At 38.3% G+C, this 20,804-nt stretch overlaps 2 protein-coding genes across 4 annotated transcripts in view; one reads left to right on the plus strand and one right to left on the minus strand.

The window, feature by feature from the left end:
- The window catches only part of cnnm2b (cyclin and CBS domain divalent metal cation transport mediator 2b), a 59,613-nt gene extending 56,638 nt beyond the window's left edge, over window positions 1–2,975 (plus strand). The window contains exons 6-8 of one of the 2 annotated variants that reach the window (XM_077525335.1): window positions 276–335; window positions 1,994–2,172; window positions 2,494–2,975. In XM_077525335.1, coding sequence (XP_077381461.1) covers window positions 276–335; window positions 1,994–2,172; window positions 2,494–2,742 — 488 coding nt within the window. In that variant the 3' untranslated portion in view covers window positions 2,743–2,975. The remainder of the gene's footprint in view (window positions 1–275; window positions 336–1,993; window positions 2,173–2,493) is intronic. The other variant, XM_077525336.1, reaches the window with a different exon arrangement.
- Window positions 2,976–6,389: 3,414 nt separating this feature from the next.
- Window positions 6,390–20,804, minus strand: part of nt5c2b (5'-nucleotidase, cytosolic IIb) — a 29,759-nt gene continuing 15,344 nt past the window's right edge. Inside the window, exons 4-18 of one of the 2 annotated variants that reach the window (XM_077525340.1) lie at window positions 18,451–18,568; window positions 18,227–18,322; window positions 17,995–18,086; window positions 17,840–17,897; window positions 17,259–17,352; window positions 14,396–14,449; window positions 14,212–14,295; window positions 13,960–14,001; window positions 13,705–13,812; window positions 12,232–12,298; window positions 11,987–12,157; window positions 11,772–11,823; window positions 11,498–11,558; window positions 10,258–10,434; window positions 6,390–8,099 (exon numbers count right to left, since the gene is read on the minus strand). In XM_077525340.1, coding sequence (XP_077381466.1) covers window positions 7,842–8,099; window positions 10,258–10,434; window positions 11,498–11,558; window positions 11,772–11,823; window positions 11,987–12,157; window positions 12,232–12,298; window positions 13,705–13,812; window positions 13,960–14,001; window positions 14,212–14,295; window positions 14,396–14,449; window positions 17,259–17,352; window positions 17,840–17,897; window positions 17,995–18,086; window positions 18,227–18,322; window positions 18,451–18,568 — 1,532 coding nt within the window. In that variant the 3' untranslated portion in view covers window positions 6,390–7,841. The other variant, XM_077525341.1, reaches the window with a different exon arrangement.

Raw genomic sequence — 20,804 nt, forward strand, 5'->3', positions numbered from 1 at the left:
TCCACGTTTGTTCCAACCATGTTGACCAGTAGAAAGGAACTGAGAGACACCTAGTGGTGAAATTAAAAAGCGTCCTGTGTTGTGTGCAGTCTCCAATCAAATTGGATTCTTCTTCATTCCCCTTTCAGTCAATCTCACCAATTGCAAATGATGCTTCTATAACATGTTGAATCACAATCCTTTGCTGCTGATTTTGCCTACATGTACATTATATGATTATACTTATCGTTCTGTATTATCTCTTCCACTTCTTTTTTTCCCCCCTCCCTCTAAAGTCCCGCTGTCCCTTTCTCGAACGTTTGTCAATAGGGCCGATTCATTAGCTGGATCACCAGGTACTGTGTACTTTTCTTTCTCTACTCACATTGACTTCTCAGCTACTTTAATCTCATTTTTCTTGTTTAGCACATTCAGGAGCATGACTACTTTTCTTCATGTTCTGACTTTGTAAATGGTGACGGGCGTATGTCTCGAAATTGGTTTGTACTTGAACGCGCCATAAACATGAATGAAAAAGAAGGGAAAGAGTGCAAAGAAAAAAACGCCATTATTCAAGGGGGGATGAATGGTCCTGGAGACTGGAGGCCCCAGACCCCGCCCTCTTCCCCCTCGCCCCTAACCTTTAACCCCGCTGACTGCATAAACAAGACCTACAGCTACAGCCCCCTGCTGGCCAACACGAGAAGCATGTACACATATGTTCACGCACACAGACTGCCTGGTTAATAACTTGAAAAGATCCACCTGTTTATAAACATTTAGCTCCTTGTTTGGGGCCTTGACTGCCGCACGTTGACATCCACGCATGTCATTTTTTGATATATATACTTGTTTTTGGGTTGGAAATAACGACCTGACCCCTGCTGTCCTTTGAAAGTGGACTACTAATCTGCAAGACTTCACAAGACCCACTGTGCTTGGCCTGCGCACGCACGAATGCCGTTTTGTGCGTCTCATAGACACCGACTTATTCCAATGTTGGATTACATACATTCCAGTCAGCGTAGTAGAATTGGTTTGAGCCAAGCTGTGTGTGTGATTTTCACTAGGCTTCTTTAAGAAGTGGAAAAATATAATCTGGCTTTAATTAAAAAAGAGAACAAGTACTTTCTATGCGGTGGCACAAGGCAAGCTGCCTCATTCAAACTCGCCAACTCATGAAAAACTTTGTGGAAGTCCAGAAGGGCATTGAAATTATATATCAATATCAATATCAGCCATTCAAAACAGTCTACATCAACTTCCATTCTACTGTACAGAGCCAAACTATCCAAACTACTCAGTTCGCAGTCTGTTAGCACCCTCTATTGGTGGAAAGTCAGTACTACAGTCAATGATGTCTCAAGTGTTATCCACAAAAAAACGTGGATTTCTCCTAAAGTAACCTCTTCAGGTTTCTATTTTCATTTCCAAGCAGCAGAAAATGTTAAATAATAGTGGAAGTTTATAAAAAATAAGCAATTAGTAAGTAATTTGCATTGGAACTAGGGCCTGTTTTTAGCTGATCTGCTAGCTAGCGCGTATGTGGAGCCTGCTCCAAAAAGCACCTAGTGTTCCTCGCCGCTAATGTCACTCCACGAATGATTTATATAAATGGACATAGCACCCAATAAAAGTTTAAATACACCATAATGTGAACCTCCCGCACAAAATCGAGCAGAAGACGCACGCTCGAGTCGACAGGTTTTCCTGATAGCAAAAGCGAATGCTGTCATACTGGCGAATGTTTGTAATCCAAGCAGATCATCTTCAGCTGCGGGATCTTTCTTTAATGAGTCGATTTCTCCTTTTAATGTAATGTATTTATGCACTAAAGCAAAATATGTTGCAATAAAATCATAAGGGAAGCAAATGCTCCTACACACATACTGGATGAAATTCCACTAAAATATGGGTTATAAATATACTTGAAGATGAAGACACGATAGATAGATAGATCATATATTGTGACATATTTTTGCGTCATATTCACACTGACGAACTTCTGTGACAGAGAATAAATCTCCCCCACGGCCGTTTGGACTGAACCACTCGGACTCTCTGAACAGGAGCGATCGAATAGATGCCATCACTCCCACTTTGGGCAGCAGCAACAATCAACTGAACTCCTTTCTGCAGATCTACGTACCCGACTATTCGGTCAGAGCGTGCTCAGACCTGTATTTTATAAAGGTGAGTCGAATGGACGAACATTTTTCATCCTGTGTGCCTGTTTGCTGTTACCACTAAAAGGATCCAAGAATTTGATTGCGTTGTGTGATTTGATGTCAATTTGGTTATATATGGTCAAGACACAACTAAATCATACGATACACCCTACTTGGCCTTGATTGGCTGAAGGGAATTTGGTGCGCTCAGTAGTCAGTAGTATGGAGTGTAATAATTGAAATTGTAATTGCACAGCCCTAGTCCCCACCTGTCAGCCATGCCAAAATGAATCCCAACCTTCTTGCTCTGACCTCTGACCCGATAACTATCCTCACCGTTGCCCAGGTAACGCGGCAGCAGTACCAGAACGCGGTGATGGCGTCGCGCATGGATAAGACGCCGCAGTCCACGGACAGCGAGTTCACCAAGATCGAGTTCACGCTGAACGAGACGCCCGCCGCCTTCACCGGCAGCGCCGCCCCCGCCACCGCCATGACGGTGGTCTTGGCCAACGAGGGCTCCCACCTTCTCAACCAGCAGTACAATTGCGTGAGCAGGAGCAACCACAGCGGCCACAACGAGGGGCTCATCTAGCCCTCCCGCCTTCCTGTCTGACGGACTCACCCGGGTGAGGGAACTCGGTCAGGTGGCGAGGACCCCCGGTGGAGGGCGGCTGCTACTACACCTTGTTCAGACGGTGCTGTGACTGAGCTTCCTTTCGGGACGATTTGACACTTTCATAGCAGTAACTTGGACGAGAGGACATCAGCTTGCATGCCAACCTGCCCACACATTATATTTTTCCACTCAGGCCAAAGACTTTGGTCCCCCCCCCCCCCTCCCCTTCTTCTTCTTTTTTTTTTTTTTTTTTTTTTTTTTTTTTAACACACACTCCCAAACAAACCCCCCTTTTGCATCTTTCAGGGAAACTCAGTGGACATTTGATCCCATCAACATGGACTCCAGAGAGCAAAGGTTTGGCCAAGACTGCACCAAAAACCGCTTTTGAGAGAAACCATGACATCATCAACCAAGAATGTTTTCCTGTATTTATTTATTTTATAATATTGTATGTATATATAAAGATATATATATATATATGTGTATGCGTGGAGATATGGTGTGACATAAAGTCATACCAGAGAGGACATGCTACATTTATGGAGCTAAACATCCATTCGTGTATATGAGGGGGGTGAAGGTCTTTTACAGATACAATATGTACATTGCAGATTGTCTTATTTTTACTATTGTGTATTCTAAATTGGGCTTTTTCACCTTAAAAAAAAATCACACTATTGCCTTTAAAAAAAACAAATCAACCTTAATTATTTTTAACAAAGTGCAATGAAGAGAAATTTATTTAAGAGATGATTAATAATAATAATAATAATACAGAAAATTGACTATATTGTAAATTGACAGATATATTTGTATGTATGCTCTGTATGTATTTGTAAGTTTGCGTTTCAAAAAAATGCTCCACCCACCCAACGTCCATGTGCAAATTTCCCTTGGAGGCCTCTGATGATTGTGACAAGTCTATCGCACGTTCAAGTGTGAGTTGTGATGCATTGTGGGAATGTCAACATGGAAGCGCCAATGCAAGTTAAGTCATTTCAAAGAGTGCTTTTGTTTTTGCCAATTTTACGCTTCATCCAACTTGACTATTGCACAGTATTAATGACCTCATCTAACATGTTGAGCGACATCAACGTCACAAGGAGAAACCTCGAATATGAACCTCGAAACATGGAATATGTCCGCGGATGACATATGATGTTTGTTACGTGACACTCCACAACCAAGCCTGATCTGAGCTCCTAAAGGCCTTTTTCTGTTTGTTTGTTTGTTTGTTTGTTTGTTTGTTTGTTGACAGCAGTGAATGTGAGAAGAGTGTTGTGGCGGATATCACAATGCAGATCATAATCCATGTTTAATAACAACTCTTTAGTTATGTCACTGTTGTTTCACGTCTGCTGCGGCTGCCATTAAAAGATTTACATTGATTTGTTTCACTTTAATGGTTCAATTTGATGTTGTCTGCTTCCAAAGTATAGTGTGTTCTTTTTTACGATTAATTATTCGTTATCCTACATATGTATGACTCTGGCAAAAAGCCAACCTTTGACCATTTTGTTGAGATTTTATGTGATAGACACAATGTAGCACATAATTGTGATGTGGAATGAAAATCCCACTGAGCACCTGTGACAAGACTTGACTTTCTTTTTTCTGCCCAACATTTTAAAAACTATATACAGTATATTGTTTACTTCCATTCCACTCCACAATGATACATTGTGTTCATCATGTCATGTCTCAATATAAAATATTGAAGTTTGTGGTTGTAAAGTGGCAATATGAACAAGTTTGAGAAGTAATGACTACTTTTTCAAAGCACGTACTGTTCCTTATGTTTAAAATGTTACTACATTTTGAGGGATTGGGAGTAAATTTGTAAATCTACATAAGCACAGTAACAAAGTATTTTGTCATTTCCCACCATTTATTTTTAACTACGCAATGGGTATGTCAAGACGCGATCGGTGACCCCTGCCGATTGGTGACGCGCATGCGCAGAAGCTCGGCCATCTTGGATCGCCAACGACTGCAACTACACAAGAACAATACCAACAAACAAATACCTTCATACGCGTGCGCGATAGTGCGCGTTCATAAAAACACGATACAACATGGAAAAAAACTCATATAGTTTATTGATGTATTTTAAAGTAATTTTTAATCCTATCAGATGAACGTTTTATTTTTGACCTCATAGTGAGTATGCATTGTTGTACTTTACAGTAATTCTGCGGTGTGTGTAACTTCCCATGAGCTTCATTTCATCTTGGGGGCACATGCGCCACCCTGCGGTCAATCTCAGAAATCACATGAAGTGAAGCAAAAACAAAAGCCACAGTAATATGGCTCCAACACAGTATATGTTTAAAAGCTACCTTATACATATATATATATATATATATATATATATATATATATATATATATATATATATATATATATATATATATATATATATATATATATATATGTATTTAAATATATAATTTATTTATTTTTTTTTAAATCACGGGCGTTTTTCCCATTGCTGGGCCTCACCGGTGTCTCCGCGCACACCCACACACACAGTGGTCAGATGTTTTCACGCCAACAACAGTGAGTAATAAGTAAAATTAGCTTAACGGTCTCGCAACGAATGCTTGGCAGTTTTTTTTCTCCTCTCAGGTTTTTCATTCTGGAGAGAGGCTGTGTGTGTCTGGATAAAAGGTAGTAAATTATTAATGAAAACAGTAGGCAGCTGGGTTTCGTGTAAAAAAAAGTGTAATCTCTGTGCTTGAAAAATGCTTCTGAGAAATAACTTGCACAATGTTGTCCATGTACTTCCACAAACAGGAACAGTTCAAATAACACTGTTTACAGTTTTTATTTCTGCATTCAAATTGCCTCGAAGGTGACTGGGTTGACACATTCGTGAGGTTATTGTTACCATGAAGGCATGCCGAGAAATTTTATTAAATTGACGCTTGAGGCATTACAGTGCAAACGTAAATCAAACCCAAATAGCCCCGATCAAGGCAAAAATATTATGATTGTTCTTTGTCTGCCAAAATAGTTCTTCCAGGACACTTTTTTTTTTTTTTCCACTTACATTTCAACATTTGTCACACAATGTTGCTGAGAGTTTGGTTATCAGAACGTTTAGATTAAAATAATAAATACTGGTACTATAATTGTATATGTGTATTACTAGTTTTAACACAATGTTTTTAGACTATACATTTTTTAATTTTAAGAACTCTTGCAATGTCAAATTTTCATTTTGCTGAAATTATATTCTTGCTCATTTATTTTCTTTGTCTTTGCAGTTTATAAGCTGCTATACGCGTTCTTATTTATTTATTTTTTAGCAAAAAATGTTTTATATTTAGTGACTTGGAGGTTTTTATACATGATAATTAACGACATACCTGTAAGAAGGGTCACCAACCTTTTTCAAATTGAGAGCTACCTTGTGGGTATTGATGAATGCAAAGGGCTAACTGTGTGATATATATTTACCTTCGACAACATTCCGAGAAAATTGTTCATCACTGGCAAGCTATTTTTAGAACAGGCCCAAGGTGACCCAATATATATATGCTAAATATACCTTCAGAGTCGAGTGGCCAGTGTGTGTGTGTGTGTAAGACCTTCGGGCTACAGAAAATACAAAAATCTGTGAAAAACTATTTTTATTATACATTTGTGGGTCATTTCCTTCAGTGTACAAACTGCAGGAGCAGGAGAACATAAAAGGATATGCATAAAAATAAAAGACAACCGTAGTTTAGAAAATGAGAGATGATAGTGACATTGCACACTGCTAACAAGGATGCATTCAGGAGGAAAAAGCATTAACTTTAGTTAACTAATTGTCAACAGGCTCAAAGCCTGTGTGCTGTGATACAAAAATCAAAAACCAATGGAAGGAAACACAATATTCCATTTACAGTTCTATAAACAGACTCTTTCATATGCTAGCTTAGAAAAATAAAAATAACCCCAAACGTTGTTGATTACAACTAACATTTCCTTTCAGCTTTAACATGTTATTCACATTTTCATTTTTTTTAGTAGTTCCAGCTTGATTTAACAGTTCTGTTCTGTGTAAACTGCAGTGAGTCAATTCCCAAAATGCTTACAGTCAACATAAACTTAAAAAAAAAAAAAAAGAACAAGATCTCTTCTCACGTGAATATGTTATGCAAACTTTCCTGTAGCAAATACTTCATTTAAAGTTCAAGACAGAGTTAAATCATAAAATACACCTTTAAGAAAAAATATATTAATAAATAAAGAAGAAGAAAAAGTTACCGATTTGTCATTTTTCCTACAGTTATTTAAGGTTGTGTCTTAATACGTGTACGTTTGCGTGTCTGGATCATAAAAAGGCAATTAACACAAAAGCTGCAAAGTCAACAAAACGAAAGAAAACAAGTTCAACTGTTCCAATCGAGCTTTTTCCTTCAGTTTAACGGTTTGGGCTCTGCATCAGCACAAACAGAGATCCCAGGATGCTTTGCATGTCCTTTGCATAATGAAGGCTGCATGTCTTGAGTGACAAACTTCACACGGCACCAAGTTGTCAAAAACAAATGCAATACTCGTTTCATTTTCCTATAAAAATACTGCCTCTTGGCGTCTTAAGCTGTCGACATCTGACAGCTATTTACAGAAGCGCCATGTCACTGTTGTCATAGCAATTATCAGTGATACAGTATCCTGTTGTTGCTTGGTAACCCAGTAACAGGCCAACGGCCACCCTAACACTTTTGGCAGAAACGAGACATCAAAAATCAAACAAACGAAAAGCACGTTGTTCCCATTTTGCATAAAAAACTCAATTGCGATGCGTCCGATTGCGTGCGGACGCGCGCGTCATGCTTCAAGCCATCTTATCCGACAGTATGGCCTGAAAAGGTCACGTGGGGGAGTGAAAATTTGAGTTGAATCGATTTCGAAAACAACAATGAAAAAGCACGTTCTTTTTTTTGAAGGCGCCATCATGCGTGCGGTTGTGTGACGGTCGTGTGATTCTGTCGTCTGCTGGTCTGTCACACTTTACTCTAAAATGCCAAGTACGGACACACAAACACGCAAAGTAGAAACCCTTCAAATGGCTGAGGACTTCATTCCTCTTCTTCCTCTTCTTCCTCCTCCTCCTCCTCCTCCTCCTCGTCATCGTCCTCATCGTGGCAGTGGGTGATCTCCTGCGGGGTTTGCGGGAACAGGTTGGGAGGTTTGATCTCGCTGAAGGAGCGCGTCAGCTGGTTGCGTTTGCACTCCAGCTCTTTGCAGTCGCTGCAGTGGTTGCGGTTGCGCGTGGCCAGCGGCGACTCGGCATCGATGTCCACGTGCGTGTGCTCCACCGTCGACTCGTGGGGCATCTGAGGAGCACATCGACAACAGCGGGGCCTTGAACTGAACAGTTGCGTCTAAAAAGACGCGTTTGGGAACTGAGGTTCCACAAACAAATGTAATAAATGTAATATATTCAGTAATTGGGGGCAGCACAGTGGCTGGTTAGCACCATTATTAAAGGGATGTAACAATAACGGCAATATCGGGATATTAAAACTGCCACAATATCGTCGTTGTCAGGTTGATTTCCATTTGTGCAGTTCTAGCACCTTCTAGTGGCTAGTTTAATAGTGCAATTTAATTTTAATTAGGGATGTTTTGGCCTTCTATGTTTAAAATTTACGCTAATTGTCAGATGAAGGGGAACCTAATTTTCTTGTGAAGCGATCAATATGTGCTTGCATTAGTAAGTGCCTCAATATTGTTATTAGCAATTGTAGGTGGTTTATATACATTGCTGTTATGTACAAAAGCACAATATTGTGCCTTTTTTTTAGTATGAACTCTCTTTTTTACAATATTGTGATCTTTTTTAAATATCGCCAACGCCCCCACAATATCGTGATAATTATCGTATCGTGACCTTCATATCCTGATAATATCGTATCGTGATGTTTGGATATCGTTACATCCCTATTAAAAGGTGGTGGATTCGTATCCAGGCTCCGCGGCTTCTTGTGTGGACATTGAATTGTGAGCAACAAAGGTGACATCCAAATGTTGCCTCTCAAAGTGTTTCAAAACAACAACTAAAAAGTCTAAACTGTTGTAAAAACTTAGCATTTAGTTCAATTTTTCTATTTTCTGAGAGAAAAAACAAAAAAAAACTTTAGCCATAAGTAGCAGACTGGCAAGGAGGGGCGAGCAGAAACGTTGAGCAACAGTGGCTAGCAAGAACTCACAGGAGCGGCTAACGAGCAGCTAGCGGGAGAAGCTAGCATAACTGTAAACTAGCGAGAGCAAAGCAGAGGGAGGCAAGCTGAATGACGGGACTCAGTGAAGACCACCTGCAGGCCACAGCAGTGAAAAGTAAGTGGCGGTCAACCCGTTGGGTCCAACACTAGACGTGCCATCACGACCAGAGGCTAACTAGTAACTACATTCGCTAAGTTCTTCTCCTTCCGATAATCGTAGCAGGAAGATGGCAGCAAAACCTGTCTGCTTGTGTTCCCTCGTTTATCGTGGATGTAATGTTCCAAAAACTACCCGCAATAATGGAAATCCGCGTTAATTAAATAAATAAATAAATAAATCCCGCTAATTATATCGATTTTTTTTTTGTTTATTATATATGATTTTTCATTTTTGGTATGATTTTTACTTTATTATAATTTCTTTTTCATTCATCATATATGTTCTTTTTTCATTTACATTCATTTTTTCCATTAAAAGTATGTTTTGTTTTTCATTTACTTATACAACACAGTATATATTTTTTCATTTAGTATATATATTTTTTTTCGTTTTAGTTAGATTTTTAGTTTATTATGAATGTTTTTTCATTCATTTTTTTACGTTATATTTTATAAGTATGTTTTTTAAATTTACTTATTATACAGCACAGTATATATTGTGTATCTCCAGAATGCAATGTAAAAAAAATTGCGAAACAGTGAAGCCACGAAAGATGAACGCTCAATAAATGAGAGAACATGGTACAGTATATGTATGTTAATGTGATGGAAAATGTTTATTTGCATTATTATTTAAATGAAGAGTTTCTAAAATTAACACATTATTATTTCACCACTAGATGGCGCTAAATAATAGACAGTCTCTTAAGGACAGTCACGATATTTTTGTTTAGATGAACAAAATATGAAATCAATTTTGAGAATTTTCCCAAGTAAAATATGTGTTTTGATGCAAGTAAATGTCAGGAAATACAGCATTAAAGTAGGAGTAAGTGAAAAAAATAAAAAATAAAATAAACAACTCCCCCAACAATCATGGAACTCAACTGGGTGGATCCCTCCATCATATTAAGTCTGCAAAATGGGCAAACTTTCCTTGTACACTCACTTTAATGCATCAGATGGAAAATATTGCTTTGCTAGGCACAATGTATATACGTACTTATGTACTCCATTTTACAAGATTGCAACATGAAATACATTTCCAAATAGTATCGTATGCAATTGAGAATATTGATTCTGCACATACTGGCCAGATGCGTGTACTCACGAGCACGTGCGCGGCCCTGAAGAGGTAGCTGAAGGGATAGTAGAGCAGGTTGATGAAGGAGGCTGCGTAGAGATCGGCGTAGCGCATCACTTGCGAGGCAAACAGGGTCTGTCTGGAGCCGCTGCGGAAAAGGCTCCCCATCATGCCGTAGCACATGTCCATGTCATGTGTGACTTTCTGAAGAAGAGGAGAATAACTCGACTTGTGAATGGAGATCTGGAGAGAGCAGGATTAATAAAACATTTTTTTTTTTTTTTTTTTTTTTTTTAAATACTGTACAGGAAATCCTTGAGGAGAGCTCGTCTGTACCATCTTAGTCCAAAACGTCAGAAACCACAATCTTCGGTACAGTGCATCATGACATTTTGTGTTCATTATCAAAACCATGACAAAAAATAAAATTATTATAAATTATATTTAAATTAATTGTAAAAATTAAACTTACATTTCTGGTCGCTTTTGTTCATTTTTTTTTAAAGTTGAGACAAGATAGGAAAAGTGATGTAAAAAAAAGGAAAGGTGATGTAACAGTGATAAACTTGACACTGTCCCGCGTTTTTTTTTTCTTTCTTTTTTTTTTTTTTAAAAGAATGTGTTGTTGTACACATCAAATTAAAAATAAGTGGTTTATTGTACCGGGGCGGCACGGTGGTTGACTGGTTAGCAGATCCGCCTCCCAATTCTGAGGACTCGGGTTCAAGTCCAGGCTCCGGCCTTCATCAGTGGAGTTTGCATGTTCTCCCCGTGCCTGCGTGGGTCTTCTCCGGGTACTCCGGTCTCCTCCCACATTCCAAAGACATGCATGGCAGGTTAATTGGGTGCTCCGAATTGTCCCTAGGTGTGTGTGTGAGTGTGGATGGTTGTTCGTCTCTGTGTGCCCTGCGATTGGTTGGCAACCAGTCCAGGGTGTCCCCCGCCTACTGCCCAGAGCCAGCTGAGATAGGCTTGTGAGGAAGAAGCGGCTCAGAAAATGGATGGATGTACGTAAGTAATTAAGACGTTCCAACTTGTGCACAAAAACCTGTTAAATGGAACGCAGTCGTAACCCAAGGATCACCTTCATGCTGTCCATGTTTGTGTGTGTGGTTATCCATTAATAAGTAATCTTCCAGCATCCACAGTCATTTTTAGACAAACCGGACGTGGTGGCATCAGAACAAAGGTACATCACGCTTAACAAACACGTGACAGGCCCCGTCCTCTCGTGTGGTTACGGAAACCGAGGCGATTAAAGCTGTACCTTGACTCTCCTCTGTAAAGTGCTGATATCGGGCCTCTCGTTGCTGCTGCTGTCCAAATGTCTGCAGGGGGGAACGACGTGACATGTTTAAGGTCGGAGACAATGGGTGGGTGGGGTGTTATTATCAGTTTGCTGAAGGGGCTGACGCATTAGCAATGCAGCGTTTAGACTTTACACTCTTGACCCCGAGGGCTTCATAAAACACGTGCCCACACACAAACAGGCGTGAATTCTGCAGAGCGGGGGAAACAGTGCAAGAGTTCAAGAATCTTACTTGTAGAGTTCTGCTAAGAAAATGTCCAGGCCTTGCAGTTCTTCAAATAAAGCTGAGAGAGAGAAAAAAAACAAACAAACATGATCAGCATCACTGCTCATGTGCATGATCGTGACAACAACTCAAAAGTCATGTGCCGAATCTAATCTTATCATCTGCAACGCAATACAAAGTTATTTCAGATAGTTAAGGCCTAATGTGAACCACGTCCTCACAGCTCTTGTCGGTCCACACGTGCAACTCCTGTGCAAGCTCGGGTATGACCAGGAAAGTCCTCCAGCCTTGGCGCTTCTTGGACTTGAGTATGTCTCCAAAGATGTGGTCCCCGATGTACACAATGTCCTTGCCTTTGGCCCCCAGCAAGTCGCACACGATGTCTGAGGAACCTGTGGTGAAGTATCACGACATCAGGCAGGGCGCGACCACAGACATCCTGACACCACGTGACACGTCTTCTTACCTCCAGAGTAAACAATACCATGCTGCAGCGGTCCTGTGTAGGTGCCAATCTTGAGTCGCCCTGTGGTCTGAAGAGAATTTAAAATACATAAAGTAATTGGGTTTGAGATACAATTTCACAATGCTTCACACAAGTAAGGAAACCTTGAGGTTGCTCTATACCAGGGGTCGGCAACCTTTAATGTCAAAACAGCCATTTTAGGTCAAATAATAACAAAAAAATCGGTATGGAACCACAAAACCTTTGAACAAGGAAACAGTGTTCTAATTTACTGAGGGCCCAAGAGCTAATTAGGGCTGCACCAAAACAGAAAATATGCACTTATTTGTTCATTTATTTTATTTTTTTCTACCTTAGACTTAGTTTTAAGTTTTTAGCTTTAAGACTTTTCTGCCTTTCTGTCAAATTTCTGACATTTTTGGCAATTTTATGCCTCTCTTCTTGTTTTTTTTTTTTTTTTTTTTTTTTTAAGACATTTTTTGGCTACTTTTGGACACTTGTTCCTGCCTTTTTGCTATTAATATTCTGACATTTTTGGTAATTTGGGGGATTTAATTTTTTGGTTTTGGACATTTTATACATGTTTTCTTTTCTGCCTTTAAAAAAAATAAAATAAAAATCTGACTTTTTTTGGCAATTTTGTGTACATTAAATGCTAATTTTTGGGATTTCGTCTTTTGGTTATGGACATTTTATGGTTACTTTTTGAACATTTTCTTTTCTGCCTTTTTAAAAATACGCTTTGGTAATTTTCTGCTTTTCCTCTTCCTGTTTGGACAATTTTATGGTCACTTTTTAGACATGATTAGATTTTTTTGATTATTTTTATTTTTTTTAACATTTTCATCTTTCTTTCATCTCTCTTTTTTTTTGACAACTTACAAATTTTGACTTTGACATTTTTTAAATATTTATTTTTTAAACCTAGTTTATTAATTCAGTTAAAAAATATTTTATTTAAAAATTTAAAATATGTATAAAAAAAAAATCACTTGACACTATATAAGTAGTAATTGCAGTACATTCTTTTTAAGAGTGAATAACTTAATTCTCAAGAATATTACACTGGCATCGAAATACAGAGCAATAAACCTTATTTAAACAATATATATATATATATATATATATATATATATATATATATATATATATATATATATATATATATATATATATATATATATATATATATATATATATATATATATATATATATTAGCACTGATGTTATTGATATATATAATTTGCATACACATATTGATAAACAGACCTGTTACATAAGACCAATCAACAGTCCCTTAAAAGGTTTTTGCTTGCTTTATCACAACATCCTGTTTCTTGGATCATTTTGGCCAAAATCCTCTGCATCCCGGGTATAAATGAAGATTTCGATTAATAAACTCAATCATTTGAAATTTGTTGCATTTCTATTGCATCATCAAGCTGTAAGCTGTGATCGTAATGTCCCCTCACCGTGTCCACTTGTCGGAGAACTGTCCCTTCACCAAAGAAGAGCGGCTTTCTGGCGTCCACCAGGATAAGGTCGAAGTAAGACTGCCACGGTCGGTGTGACGTATCAGGCTGATGTGAACATAAACATGCAGAAAGTCACACAATAATATGGATTATTTAAAAAAAAAAAAAAAAGACATGGCTGGCTTCAATATACAAGCCTGCCTATCTTGTATAGAGTTACATCTCAGAGAAGAGAATATTTAGAATATGTACCTTTGGACCGTGGGGGAAGTCAAACAGGTATGTCATGATTTTCTGTCAACAAAATAATATCCATCAAGAGGGTTTTAATTTATTGACATTTTTACCATCTCACTGCTAAACAAAAATAAAACCCTAAAATGTATCTCTTCAAAATTATTATTTTTGCAGTAAATAAATAGATTGTGACTGGTGACTAAACTGTTATTTAGCCAACAAGTAGCTGGTGTGGCTCATGGTGTGAATATTAATGGTCTTACTTACATCCGTGTATTTGTAGTCACTGTTGGTAGCCAAAAACACCTTGGCAACTTCATTCATCCGGCTGAGGAGAAGAGGCAACTTTCCCTAATGGGAATGCAGAAAAACAAAATGAACGGTAAAGCTCTTTACAAGGAAGCCTCCTCAAAGATTCAAGTGTATGCCGTCATGAATACAAACTACTTACATCTTTCACGACATACTTCTCAAGGTTTTCCACCGTTTTTTCCTTCAGTGTCCCCTGAAATGTAAAAAAAATGTAAAAACTTAACACAGCTTGACTGTACTCGTCTTATTACAAGCAAGCCATACAATTTTGTACAAAGCCATAAACTGCATTCACGATGTCCTTCCTGCTCAAGAAGTTTGTGGGTAGGAATTGTGAAGCTTGCTAGTCAGATACAGTACAACCAAATGTGCTGTTTACACACTATACAGCCACAACTAGTAACCAAATTAACCAGATGTGAAGGCTCAACTAAGAGAAATGAGGTTGGACTACTGCTGTACTCATCATAAAAGACTAATTCCTAAAATTGATTGTTCTCTATTGCCACCAGTTATGTACATCATGAACATGATCCAGGCAAACTGTGACACTTAACAGGTACTTGGTATTTGAACCCTTTGGAATTACCTGGTTTAAGAATAAAATTGTTCTAAGAGGAGGGGCCCCAGCATGGAATTAAAAAAAAATCATGTTTGTCTACTGCTAATAGCTTAGTATTGTTTGAATTTACTTTCAATGAACCACTAAATTCTGTAATATTTTCAGTTAAGTTATGAGATTTATTTGGACACACAACGGGTGAACACTTATCGTAATATTAATATTTGTCTGAATACTTAATACACTTGTTCATGTTTGAGGACAACAACGGAAGGTGGAAGGAATTGACGACCCATCACTCGGGACTGGAGGGGAGTTTTGTGGTTATGTAATAATTGTTTTGGGGTATTTCGTTCTGGTAATTTAATTTAAATGCACTTTAGCTTCCAATTGTTGTTTAGTGTTGATATCGTTTTTTTTTTTTTTTTTTTTTTTTTGCTGTCATACCTCCCTCTTGTGATCATTTAAGTTAGTCCACCCCTATTTAAGCCAACTGAGTTGTTTGTCTGTAGGCCAGTCCGGTTTGAGTTTTGTTGTTAAATTGACCTCTTTTAAATTGGGCCCAAAACTTTAAATATTAGTTGATGTTTGAACTTTTGTTAAATCTTTTTTTTCTGCTTTCATTAAACTGATTTTTTTGTCTAAAATGTAAACATCTGTGTCCTTGTCCATGTTTGATCCATTACAATAACACAGCATAAAATAGTAAAAAAATAAAAAAAATACCCATTAATTCCATAGGAAAGTAGGTCATCAAATCCATAATTATTTTCAATAGTATGCATCTAAATTATTACTAAACAGGCATGCGAATAAATAGTCCCAACATGAAATTTGAACATAACACTTAAATATGAAAATACGGTAAGTAAATCTACCCATAATTCAAATACAAAATATTGGCCCAGTAATTTGGTAAATAATGTAGGAAGAAATATATATCATTTAGCCCGTACGCAGTATCTTTTTTTTAAATGACTTGGTCAGAACCATCAAAAAGCCCAAAACGGGTCACAATACTGCCTACGGGTTAACCCTGTAAAAAAACAAAAAAAACAAAAACACAACAATAGCTGATGTTTTTATCAAAATGGCCCAGCAGCCAGGGTGTAGTTTTGTTTTCTCAGTCTTTTCCTCTCTATGTGTCGGCTTCCTTCTGTGTAGTACTGTGACTTGATGATGAACATATTACATTTTCTGACCAATTTATTTAGAATAATTAATTCAATAAATAAATAAATAAATAAATAATCTGACTCAATAATGTCTTTTGTAATAAGAACTCATGTTAAATATTTGAGTATTTTAATACTGATTACTCTTCTTTTTCCTTTTTACTTTGAGTAATAATTATTAACTCATTTGCTCCCAATAACGTGTAAATACGTTTTTTAATGCTTTAAGTGTCCCAAAGACGTATTTATACGGGGTTTTTTTGTTTTGTTTTTTTATGCTAGAGCATACAGAAGGCTTTGATGCAGCCTCTAAACTGCAAAGAACGGTTGCAGAAATGGTAGTTATTAGACAAACGGCCAGCAGGTGGCAGCAGAGCAAAGGAGATCAACCAGAGCCATGTAGAAAAAAGCTAAATTACTTACAATTTTGAATAGATTTGTGAAAACTGATGAAACTTAGCTCTCTTCTAATGCTAATTGCTGCAAAACGGAAACAGATAGAAACATAAGAGGCTTTAATCTTTCTTTTGATAGGTTCCATGCTTTTATAGCAATAGAACAAAATATTCTGTGGGCCTTGAAAATCAGTCAAAATCCAGTAAAACAGCCGGGAGCGAACGGGATTGCTTCTGTGAAAATGGCTGGGAGTGAATGAGTTAAGGAAAACATAATTCACTTGTGTTACTTAAACAATAAATATCTGAGTTATTTGAATTGGCTTCCTCCAAACCAATTGAGTGCAACTAACTCATCAGGTTTTACCGAGCAGGGTTCACATACTTTTTTTTTTTTTTTTTTTTTTCCACTGTAGCTTTCCTAGGCAGTATACTGTAGGGCTGGGTATTGCCGCCAACCTCACGATACGATACGTATCACGATACAGGGGCCACGATACGATACGTATCGCGCTACATATGTATCCCAAAATATAGGAAAATAGGTATACTGAGACACGTGCCATGTTAAGTTTATCAATAAATAAATGTTGACATTCTTCCTCTTGCTTTCATTTTTCTTAGCAAGACACAGTGTCCAATCACCGGTGAGCTATTTTTGCATTAATTGAAGGCAATTAACTTCAAAGACGCTGCTGGTTTTGATTTTTTAGGTACAATGCAAGCCGCAAAGGCAAACGTGAACTGCCGATTTAAAGTTAACGAGCAATATCGATTCTGACGCCTGCGTATCGATACGTGTATTGTGATGAGGCCCGCAACGATATATTGCCGTATCGATTTTTTGAGCACACCCCTAGTATACTGTACCTTGAAGTGGACCCAGTCAACAGCATCGCGAACATCCTGGAACATGCTCTTGTACGACATGAAGAGGTCACCATCTTTAAAGCCGGTTTCGCAGCTGAGGGGGGAGGAACAGACGCACACACATATATACGGCTGTTGTACAAGACGAGTCTTTACAGGTTTTCCAAAACATTTCTATTTTTTTTTCTTGGTTTGTCTTTTTTGCTCGTTTGCTTTTAAATGGGATAGCCTTCCCTTGATGGAGGGGTCCCCAGCCAAACAGGAAAGCATTCTTCCCCTAAAAGACCAACAACCAGGTTTCAGAGGACAAAGACCATGCAACATTCTCAAGAAATGTACAGGACATTGGACAAGCCGCTAATATTAGCATCCAATGTTCATTTCACGTTTTTCCCTCTTTCTAACGTTAGTTTTACAATTCAGGGAAAGCAAAAATGTATTTATTGACTGCTTGACTTCAATGTGCAGCCTCCATGCGAGCAGGAGTTCCTTTTGTCCAAGGTTGGTTTGAGTCACTTCACATGCAGCGCCCAGCAGCTTGCTGCATGATGTGACATTTATTGTTATAATCAGCTTCGTACCTTGTGTATCGATCACAATTGGAGAAGAAATCCACTAGGCACGCAAAGAGGTAGGTCTCTAAAATAAAAATAATGTCAGTCATAATACATCATGCATCAACACACGCTGACATTTTCTGTCATCGGCCCACTCAGTTGTTGTGCAAACACCATACCTGGCAGGTTAAAGAGAGTGTTGAGAATATAAAAGCGCTCTGTATCATCTCTTTGGATGAACTTGTTTGGGTAGCCCTCTCGGATCTCGGGGCTGGGGAAAGAGGGAACCCATTCAGGTTAGCTTGTGAGGGTGGTGATGCAGGCACACATACCGTATGAGGACACAAACCTGACAGTGTTACTAACAAGCTTCCTCAGAGACGAGGAGAGATGAATGTTCAGAAGCCTCACCCTCTGAGGAAGTTGAATCCATGGACGCAGACCAGTATATTACCGTAGGCGTCGACCTTCAACAGGTTTCCGTACATAGTGTCAAATACAAGGCCCCTGGAAGTGAAAAGAGAACCAATGAATTAACATGCACAGTAACTGTTAAAGGCTGTAATTTCTCTAATCTGTTCATTTCATTTCAAACGAGGTCTCAATGATGCCATAGAAGCGGCAGTTGGGCCCACCTGGTAGGAAAGGATGGATCGTAGACAAAGCTGAACAGCTCTTGCGGGTAACCGATGGAAACCAGCCGCTCCACCGTAAGCTCAAATCCAAGCGATTCATACTCGGGTGATTTATACACTAGAAAGCAAACAAGCAAATATCGGTGAGTCAAAAAGACAGGATTTAGATTTAATGAAAGCAATTACAGTTCTATATTGTAATTTCTCGAGAATAACACATATTATGTTTGTTCAAAATCACCCTTCAAAAGCTAGTTTCCATTTATTCAGTTTTGTTGGTTGTTATCTTCAGCAGCACACAGGTGATCGGGGCCCTTACACATTGCATTACAAATTGTGGCTCCATTTGTCCTCTATGGCTATTCGCCCGTCATGTCACACACTTTTTACGGGGTCTTTGAACCACTAAGGTCAGAGTTCACACATTACAGACAGAGCTGTCTCAGGTTATGCCAATTAACATGGTATCCATGTTCAAAAAGGGAAATATCCATATAGTAATGAATTTTTTTTCCCAAAGAAATTCAATTTAAAAGTTCTCTAAATGCCAAACATGACAAAAGCAGAAAATGCTTGCCTTGTTCTGCTGCGCATGACAGCTGTTACTTCCTTATTTGGAAGCAATTATTTAGCCTAAGGAATTATAATTAGAAAGTATATTACAACTACTACAAATTGTATATTTGTTACCATTTCAGTAACAACTGATACTTAACTTATATTTGTACAATATAAGAAAGAAAAAAGAATGGAACATGTCATTTCACTTTTGTGTTTACAGTATGCAGTAATTATTATTATTTTTTAACACATTTTAATCTATTTTACCATTTACCACTAGTACTCATGGGGTGGCACCTGTGGTATTCATTTATTTATTTTTTGTTGATAATGTTGGACGTCCATTACAGTACGGTATTATGTGGGTTTTCACTATCTAATAATCACAATGAGTTAACTAGTGTGACACCCTGAGGGATAATTGTTAAATAATTAAGAATTGTTTGCAAATAAGATTATAAATATTTGGTTGCACATTTGCACAGACATTTGTTTGTTTGATTTTTTTGGGGGGGGATTGTGAAGTTAAAAAAAATGAACAGAAAAAGTTATTCAATTAATGAGATTTGTTCAAATATTTGGTTCTGGATCTGCGATTGGCTGGCAACCAGTCCAGGGTGTGCCCCGCCTACTGCCCAAAGCCAGCTGAGATAGGCGTCAGCACCCCCCTTGACCCTTGTGAGGAATAAGCGGTCAAGAAAATGGATGGATGGTTCTGGATTCAAAAATACGCATTACATCCATCCATCCATTTTCTTAACCGCTTGGTGTCACAAGGGTCAAGGGGGTATCCCAGCAGGCTTCGGGCAGTAGGCGGGGTACACCCTGAACTGGTTGCCAGCCAATCGCAGGGCACACACTGACGAACAACCACACATACTCACAAGCACACCTAGGGACAATTTGGAGAGCCCAATCAACCTGCCATGCATGTCTTTGGAATTTGGAGGGGACCACTCACATCTATATTGAAAATATTTTTTAAACATATATTTTTATCACTGTATAAATTAATACGAAAGGGACTTGTGACATTACCTGTGTTGTATTAGCTTATCATATCCTAATGCTCTAATGACTATCTGTATTTCGGCCACCTTAATCCATCACTGCCTTGCTCAGTTGAAGCATACACCCCGTTTCAGTAAACGTGATCATGATGTACTGACTAAACAGCATGATACAGTTGGCCAGATTCCCATAGACTTCCTATTGGATTTTGCCCCCCCCAAAAAAAAAAATTCTACCCCACTGTACATTACAATACACTTGTACCAACCGCCCAGTTGGCACTGATGTTATGTACTGTATGACCTTGTTACTATGCTTCCATGGCAACATAGGGTAGTGTCACTGTGCAGTATGAATGACGCATCATTGTAAAAGCACTATAGTCCCTTGGAAATAGAAATGTGCTAATATAAATGCAATACCATTGCTAAGCTTAACATTTGCTTTATCGGCGTCTATACTCTCAATCTTCAAATTATATTAAACAAAAATTACATTTGGATGCCTAACTTTCCGGAAATATATGCATTTGCATAGTCAAGAAAATACTGCTGTTGAGCTTTGGAGTTACAGTTTGAGAAGAAGAATCATTAAATTGACTACTGATGTACGTAATATGTACTACATGCTCTGAGCATAAACCTCTCATACACGTTGTAATATATCTATATAATACTTAGGTGTACGTACTGTTATGACCCTCTGCGGTTAACAGTGCAAAAGGTGAACAAATGTTCAATCAATTGTCTATTTTGTCATCTGCTGGTATTTTGTGATCAGTG

This window comes from Festucalex cinctus, chromosome 6 (genome assembly GCF_051991245.1).
Source record: "Festucalex cinctus isolate MCC-2025b chromosome 6, RoL_Fcin_1.0, whole genome shotgun sequence".
NCBI lineage: Eukaryota > Metazoa > Chordata > Actinopteri > Syngnathiformes > Syngnathidae > Festucalex > Festucalex cinctus.